The sequence below is a fragment of the Ptychodera flava genome, chromosome 12 (assembly GCF_041260155.1).
Source record: "Ptychodera flava strain L36383 chromosome 12, AS_Pfla_20210202, whole genome shotgun sequence".
Lineage (NCBI taxonomy): Eukaryota > Metazoa > Hemichordata > Enteropneusta > Ptychoderidae > Ptychodera > Ptychodera flava.
Genome location: NC_091939.1, coordinates 29,510,393 through 29,535,245, shown reverse-complemented (window position 1 = coordinate 29,535,245; position 24,853 = coordinate 29,510,393). Strand labels below are relative to the sequence as shown.

The following is a 24,853-nucleotide window of genomic DNA, read 5'->3' as shown; positions in this document are numbered from 1 at the left end:
GCTCTCTCGCAGCATTTTCGATACTTGTGCAAAATCTTTTTTGCGTAAACTAGAACGGTTGTGTTTCATATAGTTTTTCCAATCTTAGTCTACACGATATTGGCACACACACAAATGTTAAAATACAATAACCTTGAAAACACACCAAGACAAAGACAACCGTTAAGGCAATAACTTTTGAATCGCGGTTCAACTAATACGCGGTTGAGAACAACCACTTAAATTTAATCAAAACATTTCATCACCTGAGTTTAATCTGTGCTCAATCGATGTCATCATTGAAAGATGAAATCCAACGTTTTTACATGCAAGAATATCTTCAGCTTCAGGCGTGGTACCAACACACCACATGTAATGATGAATTGATGACTGCAAGTCAGAGAAACCATGCCATGACGCAGCTACAATAGTGCTGGAGTTTTGATACCCTGAATCGTGAATTCCGAGACCATCATGCACCACGCCTACCTCTGGTGGCGCTGTATCAATCTGGAGAGGTAACAGGTTTTCATATTTTATCAACAAAATTCTTTTAATGAAACTGCACTTGTACATAACTGTACCCATACTCATGATGTAGTGAAATGATTCTGATCTAAAATCACGGAACACTGTCAACAAGTTAGAAAATACACTCTGTGATGAAGATATTATATTCTCACCATGAACCCATCAGACGATCCTATCGATATAAGTCCAGCATTATTCACAGCCTTGACGTTGGAGTAGTACTTGAATCCTGGCTGAAGATTTAACCCTGTCAACATCACTTTGTATTCATCTTGTGGGTGCGTATTTGTACTGTAAGATATGATATCTTCACCTGAAATACAGAATGTTCGATAGATCTAACATGAACATTTGACATGAAATACATGTATGGGAAGGGAGCGTTGTTTATATCTACATGTATACTACATTCAGACGTTAGCATAAAAGAAAATCGTATGCTGTGATGGTCATTAAGTGGCACCTACCTCCAACATGTGTTCCGATTGACACCGAGAATTCTCTGATATCAGAATCCCTATCTGAGAAGACGTTTCTCCATGATATTCCGATATATGTTTGTGACGTCGAAAAGTCGATATCAACCAGTTTTTCGAGGTCGAGAACATCCTTTACCTATTTACAGTTAGGAAATCAAGAAGGAACATTATATATAAAGCTCACATGAAGATAGAAACAACAAACTCATGATCAAAATAGAACGATTCTTTAGAATCATCCCACTCCTACCTTACGTGACGTTGATATCGCTGGCGGAGTGTTGTCCGGTTTGATTCCGTCTGATGTAAATATGGCGTACCTCATATCGTCATACCACGCTTTGACGTAGAAAACGTACTCTAAGTTTGAATTCAGAGAAACTGAAATACATAGAGAACATTTTGATTAGATTTTGACCTGAATTTCTGCAAGCTCCTTAAATTGTAAACAGATTCAAGATCGATGAAAAATGGTTCTGTGACGAAAAGTTATTGTTTACTTACTGTCTTTAACAGTAAACACATCAAAGGTGTTCAGACCAGCGTCGTGCCATACTCTATCAAACGCTGGATCTAACAACCCTGTTCCGGGCGCCGTACCTTTGCTACCAGCACTCCACTCATAACGTTGAATTGGTGTACCTATGAAGGGCGAATACGTTAAATATATCTACCACACGTCGTTTAGTTATGTGTCTTGATCTATCAAATAAATTGCACTGAAGAAATCGATGGCCTCTGTTATGAACAAGGTAGCCTTTTTATCATACACACTATATTCACAATCCCACGGCTCGATTTGTTCGTTTCTTTAGTACTCTCTTTGCCTATCTGCACAGTGACCTTTCATTTATATAATTATTCCATATAGTACGCAACAAGATAAACAACATTCATCATCATCATCATCATCATCATCATCATCATCATCATCATCTGATTTCCTACCGTTCTTCAATGTTCTCCATCTCGCAGCTAAAGCACATCTTGAAGCTGTGAAGTTTACGTCTTGGTAGACATCGCCTATCACATCTACGTCTCCATAATAAATTACATCGAAGATTTCAACCTGTTGGTACTGCCCATTTCCTGTCAATAGAAATTACGTAACCATGGAGTTAGGCAGTAAGGTAAAGCTGTCATACTGTGAGATTTAATTATTAAACGTGGCGTCGATACTTCATCACTCTTATTAAAAATATCAACAATGCGTATAAGACTTGATAAAAAGCCCACCTTTGACGTCAAAGCATTCATCGGGAGTATAGTCACATGGTTGGTTTTGTGGTGCGCATGTGCAGTCGCCCTGACATGTCTGTATCTCACATCGCCTTAGTAATGATAGAATCCCGCTATGGTCATTAGACTTTGTCACCACAAATTTTTCATGGGCTTCATAGCTCCGTAACCCAACCTGTGTAATATGAACGAAAAAGTGGATATCGAAACGAAGATCGAATGAACACTTTTTGAAATGTTGTCAAAAGATCATATGGAGCATATCACCCATCATAAACGGACACTTCGAAAAATCATCAGAAATGGTAGTCGACTGAAAAAATTTGATTATTGCCAATGAATCCAAGCCGTTTCTTGCTTCATCGATTCACAGTGTGACATGGATTTATGTGTATTGTTTACCAAAGTACCATATTAAGTGAGGAACTCTCAGATTACAAATTCGCTTTGATAAAGGATTCCGCACTTAATTTGATAGATAAAAAGAAAGCAAAAGTCCTTTACATCGTCTCAGTGAATATATTCTAATTACCTCATTGACAGCCCAAAGTGTACAATAAATGTGTTCTCCAGGAACAAGGTCTCTGTTGATATCAATAATCGCCGTTTGTACGCTACCTTCGTCGAAATGGGAAGTCCCATTGGAGTGAGGGACTTGTACTGTAATATGCTGCATGGCAATGACACGATTGAGAAGTATGTTAATGCCACATATCAAACGCCTTGTGTCCATGTTGCCCCCTCATCCTGAGTATCAATAACCTTCTAGGAACACTATAGTTACTTTTGCTATGGCCTTATGTAATAATCAAATAACACCCCTATCTCAACATTAATTTGTCATTGGTCAAGATATTGCACAAAGTCACTTCGCGTTCATCATGTAAGCCGCAACGAGGCATGTCAGAATTATGTATATCAGAGCGAGTGGCTTTGGTAGACAGAGTATATTTAGAGAGACGTACAAAGATGTGAAAGGCTTCCTTTTGAGAGATTTCACGTCAACGGACTTGGAAAAGGCAAAACACATGTCGACGGACACGTTCACTCAAAATTTTTGTTTCACCATTATGATTCGCATTCTGGACAGTTGAAATTGCAATATATGATCATATGAGGTGGCATACCAGAAGGTCGCATACCACATGATAAAAGAGTGATTTTAAAATGTGACAGAAAGAGTTTTGCATTGATTCAAATACTGCAAGAAGCAATGTGTGTTTCACGACCAATTAATACACCGATGCCTCACTTACCCCAGTCATATCCCATGAAGCATATCTACTGCCTATTCCAACATGGTAATGTCTTATTCCTGTGTGAATATCTGCAAATCCTAACCAAGCTAGTTTAACATTTGCTGAGTTTTGGCCCTGACTTTGATGATACGTCATCCAACCTTCCTGATGACGGGTTAAACCAGCCGCGTGGTCTGTCTCCACAGCGAAGGTGCCAACAGTTGGAGGGCTTGAATCAACCTGGAAATGAGGTTAAGAATGCTTCTAGTTATTATAATCAGGTAAACGCTGCTTTGCACTGACAATTCTACCACCCTTTGCTACTAAACCGTTAAAGACAGTACGTGATACATACTGACGTATTATGAAGTATTAATTAAAAGATCGTCTTACCAAGATGTCGTCCGTGTCGCTGGATGTACACAGTTTAGCTGCATTGCATGCTATCACGTGGACATAGTAGGTGTTACCAGCTTGCAGTGACAGGTTGGTGAACGTGTACTGATGGAGATTGCCTTGTACCTGTGTATAATCAGAATGTAGTCAAATGTGCCTACACAGGCCAAGAGGGGCTGGTGTATTTTGTCCTGCCATTACTCAAAATCTGCGCATAGAACGATATTGCTTAGTATTTCTTATATATATATATATATATATATATATATATATATATATATATATATATATATATATATATATATATATATATATATATGCTAATATTACACATGTGGGCTAGTAACACCTTGTCTTCTCCAACGAGCTATGTTGAGAAAATCCTACAGTACACATAAATTACCTGGCATTGGGATGTCAGCTTTTTTACAGCGCAAGTCGGACAAAATCTACTTGCAATTTTTTCATTTAGGCCTACATTCAAAATAATATGCAAGATTGGGAGAGGAATATGACGGACTTTGATCTTATGAATTGGTTTGTCCGTTGTACGATGACAAATTAAAACCTTTGCGCAGCATACATTTTGGATGAAAGATGTAAACCTCGGAATGCAGTGTTAAAAAACTAAGGTGTTACCTTTACTGAAGGCACAGTAATATCAGACTGGCGATGAGTGGAGACAGACAGCAGCTGAGTTTCTATCGGACTGTCAGGATCGTAAAACTCCCATGATACCGGGAGTAGCGAAACCCATACCTATTGTATATATACAGAGAGGTCAATATGATTTAACTGAGACAGTGATTAGAGGCCGACGAGCGGAATCTAAATTTAATTCAGTGACTTCAACATATCTCACAACCTTCTCAGACATGCTGTGAATTTAACTTGCTAAGCTTCTCCTTGTGTAACGAAATTTGATGCATTGCAACACCTTAATTTGTGACGGAATAAGAAAGTAATTATTTTACTGTTAAAATTTCGTTTTAAATTGACTGCTGTTCTCAAAACAGGATATATTACATATGAAACAGATATATATAACGTCCCATTGGAGTAAATGCTGTCTCAAGTGTTAAAATGGATAACAACATTCACCGTAAGTTTTCACCCTTGTTATCTTTGACTTCAAACTTGCACACGCAGTTCCAGTCTTTGATAATTACACTTGTGTATACTCCCTTCAGTTAGTACATCAACTGCCTCACAACTCTATCGACTACAAACTTTAGATAAACATTGAAAATAAATAAATTCTCATCTCATAACTAGACAGCAGTTCTTGAAAACAAAATATGGCCACGATGCATGTTGTACCTGAGTTCCATTGAATATTGATCCAATGGTGCTATCAAATCTTGGCTTCTTAATCAGGGTAGGCGGAGTGACGTCTACGATAACCCCATTAGACGACTGTTCAGTGAACAAGCCTGAAATCAAATGACAGATTTATTGTATGTTTAGTTATCGGCCGTTGTAAGTTACTAGTAGCTACGTTCGACGATGTACGAAATGTTACGAAAAGTGTTTATGACGTTGCCATCGTCATCATCATTATCGTCATCGTCACCCCCGCTATCGTAATGATGCACAATTCATTAGAAAAAAACACCACAGAAAAAACTTACGACCAATACATAAGACGTATATGCTGTTTACAAAAACACTAAAAGGACAGGTCCGACAAAGAGCTATTACAAAAAGTCACATCAATGATTAAGGAATGCTAAATTGATGAACTACATTTTTTTTCGAATCGTTTTGGCAAATGCGATCACTTAGTATGAACCATATTCTTCAAAGTCAGCTGAGAAAGTAAGTATGGTTAATGTGACTGAATAGCTGCCTGATATTGTAATGTAATAGCGCTGTTCACGGTTACAGGTTTGTTACTAATATAGCTGTACGCGCGCGACATCGGACACGCAGCTTGAAATGCGGACAAATTTTATCAATGTTGCATACATGGCCGTTTTTGCAGCTTGAACTCTGAGTCGTGAATGTGCCTTTTAGTATTCATTGTTACACTAGCAGTCGCCTATTAAGATGTGTTTTCGACGTTTTTGCATGCGTAATTTTCAAAAGCGTAATCTGAAAATGCGGACAAATATTTATTTTTGCATATTAATGAGAGAACAGTGACGTAAACTGTGAACAGCCCTATTGAGTATGTGTACTGTAACATTGTCGAGTTTGTGTCCAGATGATCTGGGCAAAGACACATTTTCCTTTCAATTGAATCAAAATACCGACATTTGTCTGGCCACATGCTAGACATTGTTTCTGCTTTTGATGAGTTGATTTCTTTCTAACTGACTGATAATACCGCTAAGCTGATAGTTACGCCTGAGAGTGTTGAAAACACCTCGAGTTTTGACAATGTGTCAAGTACGTCTGATACCAACCGGTCAACGCAAACCACTGTAACAAGACATCGGCCTATGTACCTGCTTTATTGTATGCTGTAACGGTCACATAAATCGGAGTCGCTACTTGTAGCTGGCTGGGTAACTTTGATGTAAATGCCTTCTCGGTCAGGTGTAACCTAGTTCTTGGTAAAGTATCGTTGCCGCCTGGTGTCGTTCCTGCACGAAGCTCGTAGTGTGAAAGTTGAGAATGAGGATCGTGAAAATTATACCAGTGAGCCAACAGTGATGTCCTAGATATCAAGCAAAGTTGATTGCAAATTATTTTGAGAAAAAGAAAATTTATGAAAAGATTTATCCACATTCATTTTATTATGTTTATATAAATCGAGAAACCATATTGTGTGTTCATTGTACATAATGGCTGAATTTCCTGTCATCGAAGCGCCAGGCAGAGACTTATGAATTGGCACAACATAGGAATAATATAAGGTTATTCACAAAATACCGGATTTATGTCCGAGTACATCGTGCAGCGAAGGTATTGTCCGAGACGCGACAACACCGAAGCGTACGATGAACGAGGACATAATTCCCGTATTTTGTGCACATGTGAATAACCTTATTATTATACAGCTTTTTAGTCCAACTTTACCTGAAAAAGTCGAAATTTAGGCGTTTTTTGGATGCTTCTCGCGCACTGCACTGAGCAATCGCGAGCAGACTGGGAACGCGTTCAGCGCGTCCGCTAAGCGCACAGAACGAAATTTCAACCCGCGCTGCGCAGTGCACGTGGTAGAAATTTTACGTCAGCAGCATAATTTCACTCAAATTCACCGGTTTTGGACTGACCATGATTTACTTTGTGAAGTACTGAATGTTAAGAAGTATATGTTTTTGTAAAAAATGTAAAATATTTTCTTCTTTTTCCTCGTGTTGACGTAAAGGTGTTTTGAGGTCAAAGGTCAAATAGCGTCCAATAACACCTAAAGTTATTGTACTCCGCGTCAAAGTTATTGGACTCCGCGTCCTCTGATACCGAAACTTACTGTACGACGAAACTCCATAGGTTACAGACGTAGGTGTATAATAACAAACAATATAAATGTAGGCAATAATATGTTCAATGCGATCCAAATAACGGCATCTTTTGCTTAAAAGTAAATGTTTTTTTTTCATGTTAACTTGTCGAATCATCATCGCCTTCTGAACGGAGATGATGGACGTAAAGCGTCTTTGCTTACATTGAAAACTGGAAATCCTGGTCTCCGTGACTCACTCCGTCGTACACTTTGCCAGCAATGGGTGGAGAGTTATCTGGTATGATACCGTCAGACGTAACAACCGTACACAGTCCAGCAGCGTTACACGCAGTGACAGTTGCATAGTACCTCAAACCAGGTTCCAAGTTAAGGTTTGAGATTCTCATTTCTAAAAGTGTAGTCCAAAGTGGATTTTTTTCAGAAATATGTGCGTCTACTATATTAGGCAAAAATAATACATTGTTTATGGTGACAGTTATTCTAATGTACAGATATCGAGATATTTCCTTTTTTAAGTTTGACATGTACATACAGCTTTAAAAAATTAACAGCCTTTGCCCTGGATCAGACTATGTTCATTCTTTAATAAACGTACCTCAGCCTCATCTGAAACAAGTTTTATCAATAACGATTTACAGTTATTAATGCTAGTTCAATTGTCACGTTTACCGAAAGAATATCCAACGTCTTCTTCTTTCATGACATCGTCACAGTTCAAACAAGTTCCGATTTGCAATGAATATCCGATGACGGAAGAATGTGGATCGTAGAAACCACCCCAGTGTACTGCAAGGTAGTCCAAGTGAGTCTGGGGAAAAGTCAAACAGTGAGTATGAAAAAGTAACAATGCAAAGAACAGTTTTTCTACTTGTGAAAGCGCATCGACGTCACATACTATCCTGACCTTAAAGTGTGGAGCAAACAGAAGACATTACAAACAGTAGATACAGATTGTATGGTCGTAAATGAGTGGTCTAGTGTACAATTAACAGGCTGAGAACTCAACTTTGCCGTATTGTCATCACTAATCGATATTTTTGAAATTTTAATATTGGTTCAGATGCATAGTGCCCTGACAATTATATATATTTCTCGGAGTCGTGATTGATGTCTTCCATAAACAAACCTCTTCATATAAAAATATATCAATGCGGCAATATCTAGCTTTCTGGCAGATATGAAGACTTGTGCACAAAATGATTGCTACTGTCAATCATACTTCCCTTGAGTTTTTGAGTAGTAATACGCCATAGTCATTTGATGGCTTGCCACTTAAAATACCATATATCACAACATATATGTCTACTTTAAACGACGAACCTGGTAATCCTTGTCTATTTTCTTCTCATCTCCGTCATACACTAAACCATCGTAAGGTGGCGATGCATCGACCAACACACCCCATGATACGGCAGCGGTCGAAAGCCCAGCTCCATTGTAGGCCTTTATATCAAATATATAACAGTCATTTGCACTTTTATACATGATAATATCCCAGAGTAATTTAGATAATGATGACGGAGGTCACAATATTACCGAGCACAATAAGTCATGACGCAATGATTTGCTTTTATTTTCTTTACCGAAATTATTCCGTCTACCTACTGAAAGAGTGGCGTATTAATATCTTATCTCTGTTAACGGACTTTAGTATAAAACGAATTGCTATGCATTCGAAAAACTGGTTGACAAATGTACAAAATAATTCAACCACCATCCTACGATATAGACTTTATCATTATCGTATAATTACAATGACGACTTTCATATAATATACATGCATTGTTTTGTTCCTATGAGCGTCGAATATGGATCATGGTGTTTTTAAGTTGTAAAATGACTTCCGTTACACAAGTTCACCGAATAAATCACGTTATCGTCAGAGATTTATTTATATTATTCTTTAGACAAGTACGGAAACTACCTGAGCATGCAATACCAATATTCATCTCCGGGAAAACGCTCTTTTGTCAACATACCTTGACCATTACATAGTAAACGTGACCTTCAATTAGTTCAAGATCCCCATCATCTGATTCGCCGCTTGGCTGTTGTTCCGTACTTGTACATGGATACACATCCGAATGGTAAGGATTTGAACCTACACACCATTCGTACTCGAAAATCCCTTCATATAATGGAAACTCAACAATTAAATGTCTCTTACTACCATTTGCATCACAGTGTTTGTCGTCTTTGGTACAATCTACTCGCAGAGCATAAATGTCTAATTTTGTTGCTGTTGTTTTTCACTTTACTTATTTCATTACAAATGTACGAAAATTAAGCAACAGAACATTCGAAAATTATGGCTATATTCACACATGTCAAGACAGACTAAGGTATTTCATGCGTGTAGTTACTGTATTACTGTTTGCGTAACCATTTGATTACTGGTTTATCAAATGCAACAAAGAAAATCTCTAGTTTAAATATGGTGGCAAGGCATACCACTTTCGTCATCAGTAAACAGACCGATCCATGTTGCCGTTATGGATGACGTAGAGGTGAGAAAGTGACCGCCCAGGTCTATTGATCTGTCTGACGTCACTGGTGGAGTGACGTCAACCGTAATGCCGACGGAAACAGCTTCTGATGTCAACCCAACGTAGTCCGTAGCTATAATGGAATGTAAAGCGCACTGAGATGAATGTGCCATAAAGATTAAGATTAAGATTAGAACAATTAAAATGTTAGCCAGTATATCAGATATAAAACGGCCATTCGTTTTGACGTGAAATGATACACGTGCGTGATCATTATTTCACAAGTGACTAACGTCTTTATGATATTTTTAAGTCATTGTTTGATCTATTTTGAGGTGTCCTCACACATCCTTCAATGATTTGATAATTTTTAAAAAAGACGTTTACAATGTTACAATGTACCAATCAGTTTTTTCCCGTCAGGTATGGAATTATGGTCATAAATTATGTAATCGACTATTACAATTGCATCATACAAACCTCTGACAGTGGCATAGTATGTGAGACCTCCTTGAAGATTAAGACCGGTAACAACAATCCAGTTCAGTATTCCAACGGATTGGTAATCTTGCACGTCTACACCACCGGGAAATGAACCTATCATAGAAATTATACCAGGTAATTACAAACGTTCCGCCATCAACGTAAGAATCGGCAACTGGTATTTTATGCAATATGTTGAGACAGGTTACTGCAAATAATAATACCGCTATTTTGTTAGCGGAGTTTTCATCATGATTCAACTACAATTCAAGGCAATATCGTACCTATTGCGATTTCGTATTTCTTAATTCCGGTGCCGTGAGATGTCCTTCCGTGTTCCTCAACATCGTAGAATCCTTCCCAGTGAAATATAAGTTCAGAACTGGACGTCTATAGATGCGAAATGAAAAACGATAAGTAAGAACAGATGACATCACATTGCACAAAATAGAAAAGTAAAGTTGCACTTAAATTCATAATCATGTTGAGTTCACATTCAATTGTATTTCGTTAGGGAACCTAAAATTACGTAGCCTATGTTGGGTGGCTTCAGACGTTATTTGCAAGACTTTCGGATTTTTCATAGATCGTAAGAAATTAGCTTATAAAATACCTGATATATCTGATTCTCTCTGCCAATTCTCACTGTACCAATAGTGGGTGGCGTATGGTCAGCAACGATTCCATCCGAGCAGGCTGATTCTTCCGGTAGAATAACTTTGATGTTGCCACGATACGTCACTGTTTCATTTGCATACATGCAGACGTAGTAACGCCAGCCATGTTGTAGTTGAAGGCCATCGACATTAACATACTGCGACTGAATGAGTAGGAAAAAACATGCCATTACAATTTGATTACAATTTACTTCTTAGAAATAAATTTCTGTCATATTGCTAGTGAGTCAAAACACAATTGCTCACTCACATTTGTTTCACCACAGGCCTCCACATCTGGCGAAGAGCATTCGTAAGAATCGTAATCGATGTGTTGTTCCGGCTTCTGATATGCGTAACGGTCCAAAGTTTGATCAGAGATGACCTTCCAGCTGAAATTCCCATGTCCGAGACCCGGCCATACAGCAGAAAGCTTGTGCTTTGAACGAGTGTACTCAGCATCCGAACCTTTCCATTCTGAATCTTCTGAGAGTTCCACATCCCTGTTTAACAACAAACAACAGCAAAGTCGTTTATGGGTTTGTTGCATGTTAATTTTTCTTTTGTAACGATAGTTGAGAATTTTGATGGCCATAGGACATAGTAATGATTGTCGATTAGGAATGGAGATAGTGAGAATGGTAATTAATTGTGAACAAAAGAAACAACAAGAAAATGTCAGTGGTGATGAAGACAATTCAGTGATAACTTCATTTTAAGGAACTGTACAGCGTTCACCCTGGACTGTACAATTACTTTTTTAATTGTTAGTAAAGTTAATGATTAAACAATACCCCACATCGTCGATTTCATCGTCATACTCTCCTACAGCGTCGATAACAACGTTCTTTGTGATGTGACCAGCCACACTGCAATCTCTTATCTCTTTGTGAACCGTGGAGCTGAGTCCAGCTTTGTTGTATCCACGCAATCCAAGTCGAAGACAATCGCTGAAGTCAAGTCCTACCGTGAGTGTTGTGGTGTAGTGTAACTGTTAATTAATAAATTACAACAAAAGAATGTATGACATACGTATATTCTGGAACTTCAAGCGTAAGTTTTATGGACAAAACTAGACAGTAGTCTATCTAAACGTAACAAAAGTTCATGAAGTGCTTAAAAATTGAATTAACCTTAAATAATACTAAAGACAATAAACTCTCATTTGCGTCCGGACGGATGTAGCTAAATTAGAAGTACACACTGTCACAAGCATTCTTGCTCGTATTGCAAAGTCAAACCTAGGGTACTCATGTTCCAACCACCTAATTATACGATGATTATAATCCATACCCCAGAAACACTGCCCTAGGGATTCTTTGTCGCTGTCAATTTATATATCATCAATGTGCGATATCAAACATTTTAACTGTCAAAAGCATCGACCCATACGACTAAGTTTTTCAAAATAAATTATGAACGTACTTGATCTGATATGGGTGTCGCATCAATCCGTTGCCATGGTAATATCAGATGGCCGTCCTGTGTTTCTTCATCAGATGTTGCAACATTAATGCTCCATTCATAATAATCGATTGCATCCTCAGTAACACCATCGTCTAACTCTTCTTGTTTGAAAGATTTCCACGTAAAGCTCAGTTCTCTCATGGCACTGCAGAAAATAATTGAAGGGTACTTAATGCAGTCTCCCAACAACAGTTTTTAAATGAAATGACAAAATCAAGGACTATAAACTCCGCTATACTATCGCAAGCAGATCAAGATGTCCGATAAAGAAGATTGCTACTTCATTTACCTGTCATAGATGACTTCATCGATTCCGAATGAAACCGGTGGGTATGGGGTTATCCAGAATCCACTGCTCGCAATAGGTTGGAAACATCCGGCTGGATGACAAAACTTTATGATTGAACGGTAACGGCCGCCAGGTCTCAACGCCATATCCGTTGCCCGGATGTCACTCTCTTTATGTACAGGTCTGTATTCGACGACGTAATCCCACACTTCAACACTTAGAATTTCGAGGAAGCATGAAATGAAAAAAAGAGGAAAAGAAATTAAGTTGCCTTAAGTTTTGTCACAGGCTTTCTTGAAATAATTCCAGTTCACGTCAGTTATTGAAATCTTCGTATTCGACAAACTAAACCGGGTGCTCGTGTTTAAACCATATAATAACCTCTACTGCTGTGTTTGACTTCTCACCTGTCCTGAATAAGCTCACTTTGTAAAGCCCACTTCAATTCAGTGATGTAATCAGTCATGTTCTCGGAGACAGTCCAATGAGCGTTGGCTGTGGTGACTGAGGCCTGGAAATTTATGTCATCTAAACATGCTTTCCTTCTATCGTAGTCATGATGAATACTGTCACCGGTAGCAGTGTCATTTGAACCTATGAATAAAAAAAATGCAAAATGAGGATAACGATTTTGGCAAGACGTTCAGAATAAGTTAATTGTATTGCAATCACTATCAAGTAGCGATGCTCCCTCATCTTCTCTGGGATAAACTTTCACTGTTTCTATATTTCCAGCACTTTAGACTCACTGTAACTACAATTATAGAAACATGGCGAAGACACCGTTAAGAGGCACTCCCACTTGGTAACATTTTTAAAACACATTTTTTTAATGCCAACGGTCGATATTTGACGTGGCGACTGCGCACGGATCGCGAGATATCGATAAAAACATGTCATTTCCCGAGCGTATTTTTCACATCCCGAAGTTTCTGATTATGACCCAAAATCCCCCGAAGGTTTGTTGTTGTGCTGATGGACGATATTCTAGGGAGTCCAAAAACGTTCGAATGACGCTCACTGTGAAGACTTTATATACCTCATTATGCCTTTACCTCAGGTAATTTTTTTAAAACTTCTCCTTAGTTTTTGTCGTTTTCATTATTCTCAATCAGCTGTATTAGATTTTTAACCAATACCACATAGATATCAGTTTTTACGTGTAAAGTATTAGCCGCCTGTGATGACTACATTTTGTCGTCTGCCACACAGTTACGCGTGGTTCGATACATAGCGGCCACCACGTGGTATGTGTCTGCATACCACGCGGCGGCCGCTATGTATCAACCAAACGTAACTGTGCTGGTCACCTATGCGAATTCTGGTGGAATCAGCAAACTTTTTTTTTTCGTTTTTTTTGCCGAGTCAGTGAGACTCGGCTTTCTCCCACGGGACATGACCGATCACCGACGCGAGTGGTACTGTGGCGTACAGACAGCAGCGTCAGCGTAGACTCGTACTCCATAGCTTAGTTGACAATGGCCCCAGTGCCGAACGTTCGATGTTCGGAAGCTGAATTTAGGTGGGCCACCGAATTCAAACTTTTACTTTTTTGAGGACATGTTTTTATCGATATCTCGCGATCCGCGCGCAGTCGCCACGTCAAATATCGACCGTTGGTATTAAAAAAATGTTTTTAAAAAATGTTACCAAGTGGGAGTGCCACTTTAATGTACATTGGGACAAATAAATGCAGTTTCTTCAATGTCTGCACGCATTGACAGAAATCACGTGAGAAGATCCAACCGAACTGTTATTTCATAAGGAAAAAAGGCATTCTTTGTATATTAGCATACTGTCACCATTACGGTTGGGAGCTTTTATACTCACCTATTAGTTTATCACAGGAAAGACCGTCATATACGTGAGTATCTGTCAGTGACTCTCCATCAGAGATGACCGTTACTCCGTCCGAACTTACAGACACTGATCCAAGCTCACTCTCTGCTTCTACAGTCACAAAATATCTCTGACATGAAAGTTAGAGTACATCCATTAGAAAACGTGAAAGAGACGTGATCAGGTACATATTTAGTGATTACACTTAGGAACTATACTGGAGTGATAACACCAAAACGAATCGTTTATTATGGAGAGTTCTTGATGTCCTATAAATTGGAAAGTTGCCTGCCTACATGTATACATGCACGACTCTCTCTCACCCTCTTTCTATGTATGTATGTATGTATGTATGTATGTATGTATGTATGTATGTATGTATGTATGTATGTATGTATGTATGTCTCGGTCTCTTTCAGTCTGTGTCACTCTACCCATATAGTAACTTACTTGATGAATGAATCGACAAGAAACCACACAACATTCCAGCAACAGTAAACGTTGTGAACAACGTACATAACTGGATACAGCATGGGCCAAACAAGGATCGCAATACCAAACGGCCTTTTTAAAGGCCAACACAAACTCAAAAGGGAGAGTTACCGTATCAACACTGTGCCATGCCTCAACACCAAAAATGTACACTAAAATTACAAAATAAAGACGGGCGGTAACAGTATAAGCCGGCACAGAAACAGAGAACAAAATAGTGCACATAACATCAACAAATATGTCGCATTACACGGGCACAAACCAAAATGAATATCGATACACATAGCAGCCTCGAATTCATCTCAATATCCCCTTCCAAATCACATAATAGAAAACATCTCATGTCGAAGGCATGTCATGAAGCAATCTGATTAAAATCAGATGTAGAGTACGGCGACGTCTTCTTATGCGTACGCGGTATTCTCTCGCTGAGGCGACAGCGAGAGAATACCGCGTACGCATAAGAAACGTCGCCGTGCTCTACATCTGATTTTATCAGATTGGTCATGAAGAACACTATCAGAAAACGGTGTGATACCAATCAAACCGTATGATAGTGGAAGCGGATTGACATTTTATACACAAATGATTACATAATAAGGAAGCGTCAAAAATTACTCGTCAACCAATGATTTCAAACAAAGTTTACAACTGACAACTTATAACACAGAAAAAATACAACATTTTGACAGCACAACATTAAACATGTTGACGACCACATATATCTATCTCTCAATCTAGTAAACACAATACGAACACGACCTTGAACACAACTGAACAAATTAGACATCCTAGCTTCCAGAATAAAAAGAACATACTTCCAGTGGGACAATATAGGAATACATACAATCTTCCAATATACCACACATTTTATCCACTGAAGATGAACTTGAGGCGACTGATGAAGAAAGTCTGGCAAACTTTCGAAACATAGCGTTAAAGGATCGCAGTGTCGTACGCAGTCTCTCCACTCTGGAGTACAGTCTGCACTGACACGCAGATTACAGCTGTGTCTCGCCGTGCCTAATCGGTTCTATACACAAGACAGTGAAACAAAAAAATACACACTACTATACATTAAACGCAAATCACTAATATATGAACGATGTGTGGAGTTGCTTTCCCTTTACTAACTATGTATTTCGTGTTAAGAGACAACAATGGTAACCCAACTCTCTCCGACAACGAATAGAACATAAGCTTACATGAAGACGAACAATAAAAGACTTGCACCAGAGATGGAAGACGTCCCTGAACATAGGTGAGTGGAAACCACCAAGACAAGATCCTAGGCCGTACAATGAATCGACAAGAAACCACACAATATTCAGCAACAGTAAACGTTGTGAACAACGTACATAACTGGATACAGCATGGGCCAAACAAGGATCACAATACTAAACGGCCTTTTTGAAAGGCCAACACATATTCAAAAGGGAGAGTTACCATATCAATACTGTGCTATGCCTCGACACTAAAAATGTACACTAAAATTACACATAAAATTACAATAAATAGAAGGGGTAAACATCATAAGAGGGCACAGAAATAGAGAACAAAATAAACATATTAAGTCAACAAAATGTCGCATTACAAGAGCACAAACCAAAATGAAAATTAATACACATAGCAGTCTCAAATTCATCTGAATTTCACCTTCCAAAACACAAGATAAAATACAGTCTATGTCTAGGCATGTGATCAAGAACACTATCAGAAAACGGTGAGATACCAATCAAACCGTTAGATAAAGGAAGATGAATGAAATTCTACACACTAATAAGGAAGCGTCAAAAATAACTCGTCAACCACCGACTTCATACAAAGATTACAACAGACAACTTATAAACACAGAAACAATTCCTGCATTTTGACAGAAACGCACAACATTAAACAGGTTGACGATCACATATATCTTTCTCTCAATCCAGTAAACACAATACGAACACGACCTTGAACACAGTAGAACAAAATGAGATAGCTTCCAGAATGAAAGAACAAATTTCCAGTTGAACAACATAGGAATACATACAATCTGCAAATATACCACACAATTTATCCACTGAAGTTGAACTTGAGGCAATTGATGAAGAAAGTCTGGCAAACTTCCAAAATATAGCGTCAAAGAATCGTAGTGTCTTACACAGTCTCTCCACTCTAGAGTACAGACTGCACTGACACGCAGATTACAGCCGCTGTGTCTCTCCGTGCCTAATCGGCTCTATACACAAGACAGTGAAACAGAAAATACACAATACTATACATTAAACGCAAAACCACCAATATATGAACGATGTGTGGAGTTGCTTTCCCTTTACTAACTATATATGTATGTATGTATGTATGTATGTATGTATGTATGTATGTATGTATGTATGTATGTATGTATGTATGTATGTATGTCTCGGTCTCTTTCATTCAGTGTCACTCTACCCATACAGTAACTTACTTGATATACGTTCAGTGATAGTCCTTCGAAGGAATATGATGATACTGATGAATCTACATTAGTAAAAGCGACTACGTTGTCTGAGCCTTGTAGAGTTCCGAGCGCCACACTGTATTGAACATCCTGGTCAGGATGGGAGAATCCCGTCCACCAACAGTGGAAATCTGTTACGCTCGTCTGGAAGTCGATATCTTCAAAATTCTACAACACACAAGACGGGATATTTGAATTAGACCAGTGTCAAGAGGATCATCATTATAGGGAATAGCCTCTCTGAAACAAAGAATGTACATTGTATCACCCAATATGTAATAATTAACCAATATGTAATACTAACCCAATATGTAATAACACCTAACCCAATATGTAATACTAGCCCAATATGTAATAACACTTAACCCAATATGTAATACTAACCCAATATGTAATAACACTTAACCCAATATGTAATAAAACTAAACTTGGGATATAATACTAAGCAAAATAATACAAAAAATGCCTAACAACCATCAACACGTCCCTGTGTAGCCAAAACACTTCAAAACTTTAGATAAAAGTGGAGACAATTATTGAGATCAATAAACTTGCAAAAAAGCTAAGAACGCCCAGGTACCCTAATCAAGCCGTCGTCGAGCATTTAAATTTTAATTTTAATTGTTCCTTAATTTACATACAGCGGAAAATACCTGAAAACACACATTTCTTATAATCATTTAGCATACGGAAAGAAAAGTTTCACCATTATTGCTAGTTCCTGACCTTACAACAATCAGAAAATGCATGGAAGTTTTATTACATATTGGGTTAACCCAATATGTAATAAAGTCCCCATTGAGAATGCATGGAAGGTTATTACATATTAGGTTCACCCAATATGTAATAAAGTCCCCATTGAGAATGCATGGAAGGTTTATTACATATTGGGTTAACCCAATATGTAATAAAGTCCCCATTGAGAATGCATGGACATTTTATCACATTTATTACATTACAATTTCCTAATTGCATTTCATGAAGAAAAACTACATTGCATTAGACTTGAAGTGATCACCATGCATGATACAGATGACAAAGTTTACGTAAAACACCACAGACTCTGGCGGATGACTGGCTACTGGTTTTTTTATCGATTGAATGAAACCGAGTTTACTTGGTTCACAATAAAGTTTTGAAGTTGAACTAACTGTTGCAAATGTTACAGCTCTTCAATGTTATATAAAAATTAAACTCAACAAATAAAATTGAAATATAAAAGCTGGCATTTATATATTGCCACTAGTACTCTATGTTCATTGGTTATTCTATGTTCTGCAGAACGTTTCATTTTGTCGTATTGCACTCATTGTTTGCAGACACATTTGTTGGCTTTCGCATGCCAAAATTATTTTAGTCGTCTCAGGCGCGAAACAGCCAGACTTAAGCTTACCACAGTGTATCTTCAGTATATCAACTTCACGGTCTCTATCGATTCCTTGTACCTCATTAATTAATGTTATGTACTTTGAAAACATACTCCATTGATATGTCACAAGCACTTGAAGGTTGAGAATTTAATTTGAAGATTGTGAAGAAATGTCCCGAGGATTAGACGTTGAAGTGATTTTGTATGCGAATGTACGTATTTGGCTAAATGCTATTACGTACTGGGCTAGGATAATATATTGGTTAGAATTTTATTACCTATTCGTTTTGTATTACAAATTGGATCGAATATTATTACTTATTGGGTGAAATGTTCTTACATGGTTAGTATTACATATTGGGTAAAAAAACAAAACAAAAAAATTTTCGAAAAATTATCAAATTTTGGAAATGCTGCAGGTTGTGAAGGGGCGTGATCATGGTTGCTATGCATAGTTTAGTCTTATTTTGGTCAGCATAATATCCCAAAGTCATTTTTTATTACATATAGGGTTAAGTGTTATTACATATTGGGTTAGTATTACATATTGGGTTAAGTGTTATTACATATTGGGTTAGTATTACATATTGGGTTAAGTGTTATTACATATTGGGTTAGTATTACATATTGGGTTAAGTGTTATTACATATTGGGTTAGTATTACATATTGGGTTAAGTGTTATTACATATTGGGTTAGTATTACATATTGGGTTAATTATTACATATTGGGGTGATACATACATAATATTCCTGGTTGCATTTGTCGAGAAGCTCTATAATATAGCTATTAACACTGCGGAAATATATGAACAAGGGGAACGCAGAAGCTGGTTTTACCTCAGTAACAATGATCTCAGTTCAGTTCAATGCAAACCACTGAAGTCATCCTAATCTATCACACTTTCATGGATATTCTGCTTATTATAGTCTATGTTTCCAAGAACAGTTGCTAAACACTGATAAATGATTGTACACTAACCTTGAATGAAACACCACGTTCATCAGGTGAGACGATATCGTATACAACCCCTTCTCTCGGTAACAGAACGACGTGTTTGTATGGAAGGGATGATGCAACGACGCTAAGACCAGCTACATTGGTGACTTTGATTGAAATGTAATAGGTTTGTTCGCCGTGCAGATGCCAATCTAACATATCCGTCGGTACGGCCACGCAGCTTGGAGGGATAGTTACTTCACATATGTCACTTTCAAGTGTCGACAGAGGTACGTATGACATCATCGATGTATCACCGGGGGCTTCACCTGAATTAGGAAAATAAATTCGGACATTTGGTCCGAGACCAGTCAACATGCATTAAATAATCATTACTGGAATGACATTTCAAAAGTGAGGAGTAATGAGGATAGCTAACCATGTAATCCTCCCTAAGCCTTGTAGCACCACTAATTGCCAATGCTTTAAATCCAGCGATGCGTCAATCTCCCTGCACGTGGGGACTTAATTCATAGCAAGACCGATAGCTCATCCTAATATTAAGATTACGAGTTTAAGGATTGCTAATGTTTCAGAGCCCCGTTTGAAAACTGGTGTTCTCTGAAATATTATTTTCTCAAATATAAAAAATTGATGCCTTGCTGTTTTAACGGCACAAGCTACCTTGTCCATTTCAGAATGACGATCCGTGACAATGCAGGTAACTACATTTCGCATTGCACCTTGGGAAATATGTTAATACGAGAAATGCCAGGCTCATCTGACCCACGGACCCTTGTTCAAATTGGAAGAGGCATTCTAACATTGCCTTTCAATGGTCGGAGACCATTTAGCAGCACAGAAAATTCCGCTACGGAACACATGTTGTGTGTTCATCAGGAAGACATAGTTGACATAAAATTTGCACCTGAGCAGTTATGGCAACCTACCGACAGCAACTTGATAATCCTCCAATGGATCTAAATCATCGTCATCATAGAAAGCGTCTTGGCTCCAACGAGCAACTAGGTAACTATTTCCGTGATCATCGTCTTCTAGTGTTACCGTGATTTCACCATCGAACTCAGGGGGCGTCACTTCGACAACCAAAGGTCCTATGAACTAGTTGAAGTAAGTGGAAATGATCAAAGAATTCCATTAGCCATAGCCGTTTATTAATTTGTTATATGTTTTCCTGCATTTAATTGTTTGTTTCATCGATAGGTGAAGTTAGGATACTACAGTGGTTTATTGCAAGCATCTTGTCATAAATGTGTGCATGTAGTATTTTTTCATTATTCCCTTTGACAATGGTTTCTTCCACAAAATTCAATGCACTTGGTAAATGTAACATAACTTAATCCAAATTCCTCGGAATATATTATGGTATTTTTCTTGTTATGATTAAAATGTTTCTCCACTAGATCCAAGATACCGCTGTTTCTCAAGGAAGCCGCAGTTTCCGTTTCCTGACCTGATGATCGGTGGCCAATTGTAAATTTAAACTAGTTTTAACACGACCGAAGCTCGGGTGCGGAGATAACCGCATTCCCCTTATAATTATTATTAATCTATTATTAATCTTCTACCGGAGCAGATTTTTAATCTTCATATCGCGGTAGTATTTTACCTCGTTTGCGACTAATTCTGCTCTATTGATGGCTTTGATGACGACATAGAATTCAACCCCTTCTCCAAGATTGGGATGATACGTCAGAAAAGCAGGGTGGGACTTGGTTGATGTGAATGGTAGGATATCAGGAATCAACCCTGAGGGCGCACTACTCAGACCAACTTCATAATCGAAGATACCACTTTCTGCGTCCTCGCCGTGCCATTTTAAAGTTAACTGAAAGAATAAGTGAGTGTTTTGGCAGAGCTGGATATATTTGGAAAGAATTAATGAAAAGTATGTGCCATATTTGTTACTAAGAAATATTCGTAGAGTACATAGTTGAGTAGTAGAGAACATATTTCAAGACAACTGATGTTCACAAGTATGTAAAGCTTCATCACTTACGTGATTTTCTTTTCTCAAGAACGCATGTGTAGATAAAGATCCTATTGATAACATTCAGTATCATCAAGAGTTGTGGAAGGATTTTCTTCTGAACGTGGATACAACTCAAAGTCAGCTGCAAACCGCGACGCATTCCTTTAAACAAGAAAGTGAAGATGTTGAAAATGGATATAGAGACAGAAAGGCATTTATCATGATATTATTTCTACATTTAGTTTGAGATGTGTGTTTACTATACAGTAAAACTATAGTGCTGCACAATTCTTATTCTTTGCTGTTTTATCATTGTTTATTACAATTAAATTGTAGTTTGAAGCCAATGAAATGTCGGAATAGTTCAGTTTCACTTACATGCACGCTTCTGATGCATTCTGTACTTCCTGTCTGTACCTGTTTTCATCAATAAACCAGACTGTGCCATCACCGTCATTCACTAACCCAGGCCGTACGTATACATCATCAATAACAACGTCAGTGACGAATGGTTCGCTGACATCAACGGTCACTCCGTCTGAACATACGGGATTGGAGGGCGCCATCGCTCGGTTGTAGGCGATAACCGTGCAGTGATACCGACCCGGAGAGGGCGCTGTCCAATCAGCTTGCGTTGATGTGGTAGTGAACAACTGGGAATTAATCAGTGGAAAAAGTTTAGATGATTACTTTGACGGGGGTTTGGGGCGTATATTAGTAAATTTTAGCTATGCAAATCATGTTCATTTAAGTGCCACTGTCTTAATAAGTTGTACTACTGTTGGAAAGCTTGCATAAAGTCATTGCTAGTGACTTTTTTACTCATTATCTCAAAAGTATATCATCAATAGCACGTTTATGAATCAATTATTAATTATTCAAGAAATAAACTGACAGTTTGAATGTTTACAATTGAAACCTCCATCGATTGTCCAAAATCAGAGGCTTGAAATGTTGTCGATGTTGCAATATTCAGTGCATAACGTTCCCATCTCATGTAGCTATTTAATTGAACTCATATCAGTGGCAATGTATAATTTTTTGTTTGTTTTTTTGTCTTGTGTGTATTTGTCAAAGTTTGACATTGTCCCCAGAGCCTGTTGAATTTTGAAATAAATGAAGAAATAAATGAACAATGATGCGCTTACAATTCCTTTAACAAATACAAATGGAGGTAAAAATAATAGCGAAGACTATCGACCCCTTTGAATATTCATGTCATTGTGACCATTGACATGTGTTTCATAGCAACTGTCGAGGAAAAATCTTCTATAAACATGGATCATTTTGAACTGGAGACATAAAGGGGTTAATATTGGCAAGTTTGTCGTGAACACTTTGCAGCGCACAAGCTAGGACTGGATTGCTAACTTGAAGACAGTGCAATGATCAAAATATTCGAGCTGTAACTACTTACTGGTTCTTGGACCGGAAACATGAGTTCGTTGTCATATAAGCAGTCAGTTCCAAAGTAGTAGACGTATAACATTATGCCACTCTCTCTGTCAAAGAAGCCGTCCCATGATGCAAATATCTCAAAACTTTGTTGGAAGTCTATATCTGGATAATTTGGTAAACTGTCATGAACACTGCCCTCATGAGGCGGGCTGTTGTCGACTGTTATCTGAAACAAGATGATACGATGCAGTGTTTTCATGCTGATGACGGTAACTAAGCATACAGAGGGTGGCAATATTGAGTTGTCATGGTTGTCAGATTATCTCTGCTATGATTCTTGAGTAAGGTCATTTCTATAATTTTTTCTTGCCTTTGGCCAAATGAGAGCTGTCTTTGTATAGCCCGATAGGTGTGTCAACATGTGCCCTTCGGGAAAGAAAGTGTGAGTGAGATCGAAAATGTAGTTAGATTCAAAATAAACAAAAGTAAAATGGTAACAACCGATCGCGAAGATATATATTACTTTCATATAGATGTTGATGTATTTGTGCTGATTGTCCGTGACATACCTGAAACTGACGAGTTGTCTTCAACATCGCCCTGTTGGTCACAGTTACCGAAAATATATAATCATAGTCATGCGTTCCAGTCGGTATGGACATCAGTTCTTTGTTCATTTCGATGGTGAAATTTCTGTAGTAACACTCACCCATGGGAATGCATGAACATTCAGGAGGGTTGCAGTCGTTCGCTTCCTTAAACGATATCATAGAAAATTATTTAAAAAATAAATGTATTCGAGATATCTATGATTGCAGAATCAGTCTTATTCAAGGTGGATCTTATGGGCTCCATTAAGACAAGGGAAATTCTTTGCCTTTTACATGATTATCAAATTTATAGTAGAATCCATGAGGTATCCATCAACATCCAGCAGTGGGAATCCAGCACTAGAATGCATAATCATTGATTCCCTACGGATTCCTAAGTATTGTAATAGAATCCAAAAATGAATCCAGCGTAATCCTTTTTGGATTCAGCTCTTTTGGCTCAGTGAAAGTGTCTCCATTTTGACTCAATGTTCCCAGAGTAGGCAAAATAAACTGTATGTGGTTGGCAAATCTAAAGAGTGCCGTGTGTGAATATACTTACATGTCTGACAACAGGTAGATGACCTTCACCATGTATCAACGTGTTGTCAACCATATCGAATAACTCCCAGTGGACAAGTGAGAGACCACTGTGATCATCAAAGGAGTCAAACACCACTCTGTAGCAAAAATCAAATCATACAGCATCGACTGATATAAATGTGTCTCATAGAGCACAAGCGAACAGCCAAACGACACAAATTCATGCCAAACAGACATAGATATGTCTGTACAGAATGAACGAACACTTACTCAAACACGAAATAACAAGACGACTTTGCAGTGAAAAGATCCAGTATAACGTGTAGAGAAACTCGACAGTGCGGAAACTATAAACGTAAAACCAATTCAACAGCGCTGTCACAGTGTATGAAAAATACCATGGACCCTTAAAAAGACACTTACGTCATTTCATACAGATCTTCTGAATTGTGTACTGCGAGGTAGTCAACTCCATCTCGAGTCAGGTACATCTCACCAATTTCAGGCGGGGTAGAATCTGAGTGTACGGTGACATTATCTATAACGGTGTTTCC

The 24,853-nt window shown here is 38.1% G+C and overlaps 2 protein-coding genes across 2 annotated transcripts; both read right to left on the bottom strand.

Moving 5' to 3' along the window:
- Window positions 1-927: 927 nt before the first annotated feature.
- LOC139146268 (uncharacterized) lies at window positions 928-10,827 on the bottom strand. Its single transcript, XM_070717675.1, has 19 exons — window positions 10,813-10,827; window positions 10,528-10,633; window positions 10,241-10,357; window positions 9,726-9,893; window positions 9,254-9,402; window positions 8,595-8,717; window positions 7,944-8,082; window positions 7,476-7,662; window positions 6,313-6,524; window positions 5,183-5,295; window positions 4,502-4,621; window positions 3,860-3,988; window positions 3,485-3,706; window positions 2,761-2,898; window positions 2,226-2,403; window positions 1,938-2,078; window positions 1,494-1,631; window positions 1,240-1,370; window positions 928-1,125 (listed from the first exon to the last, which is right to left on the bottom strand). The coding sequence occupies exons 1-19, from the start codon at window positions 10,825-10,827 to the stop codon at window positions 928-930; spliced, it is 2,724 nt and encodes a 907-aa protein (XP_070573776.1).
- Window positions 10,828-11,659: 832 nt separating this feature from the next.
- LOC139146267 (uncharacterized) lies at window positions 11,660-23,916 on the bottom strand. Its single transcript, XM_070717674.1, has 13 exons — window positions 23,736-23,916; window positions 23,186-23,392; window positions 22,147-22,421; window positions 21,796-21,930; window positions 21,406-21,624; window positions 20,726-20,897; window positions 19,818-20,104; window positions 17,436-17,636; window positions 14,486-14,624; window positions 13,063-13,249; window positions 12,656-12,871; window positions 12,325-12,511; window positions 11,660-11,890 (listed from the first exon to the last, which is right to left on the bottom strand). The coding sequence occupies exons 4-13, from the start codon at window positions 21,847-21,849 to the stop codon at window positions 11,660-11,662; spliced, it is 1,893 nt and encodes a 630-aa protein (XP_070573775.1). The 5' UTR covers window positions 21,850-21,930; window positions 22,147-22,421; window positions 23,186-23,392; window positions 23,736-23,916.
- Between the last annotated feature and the right edge of the window lie 937 nt (window positions 23,917-24,853).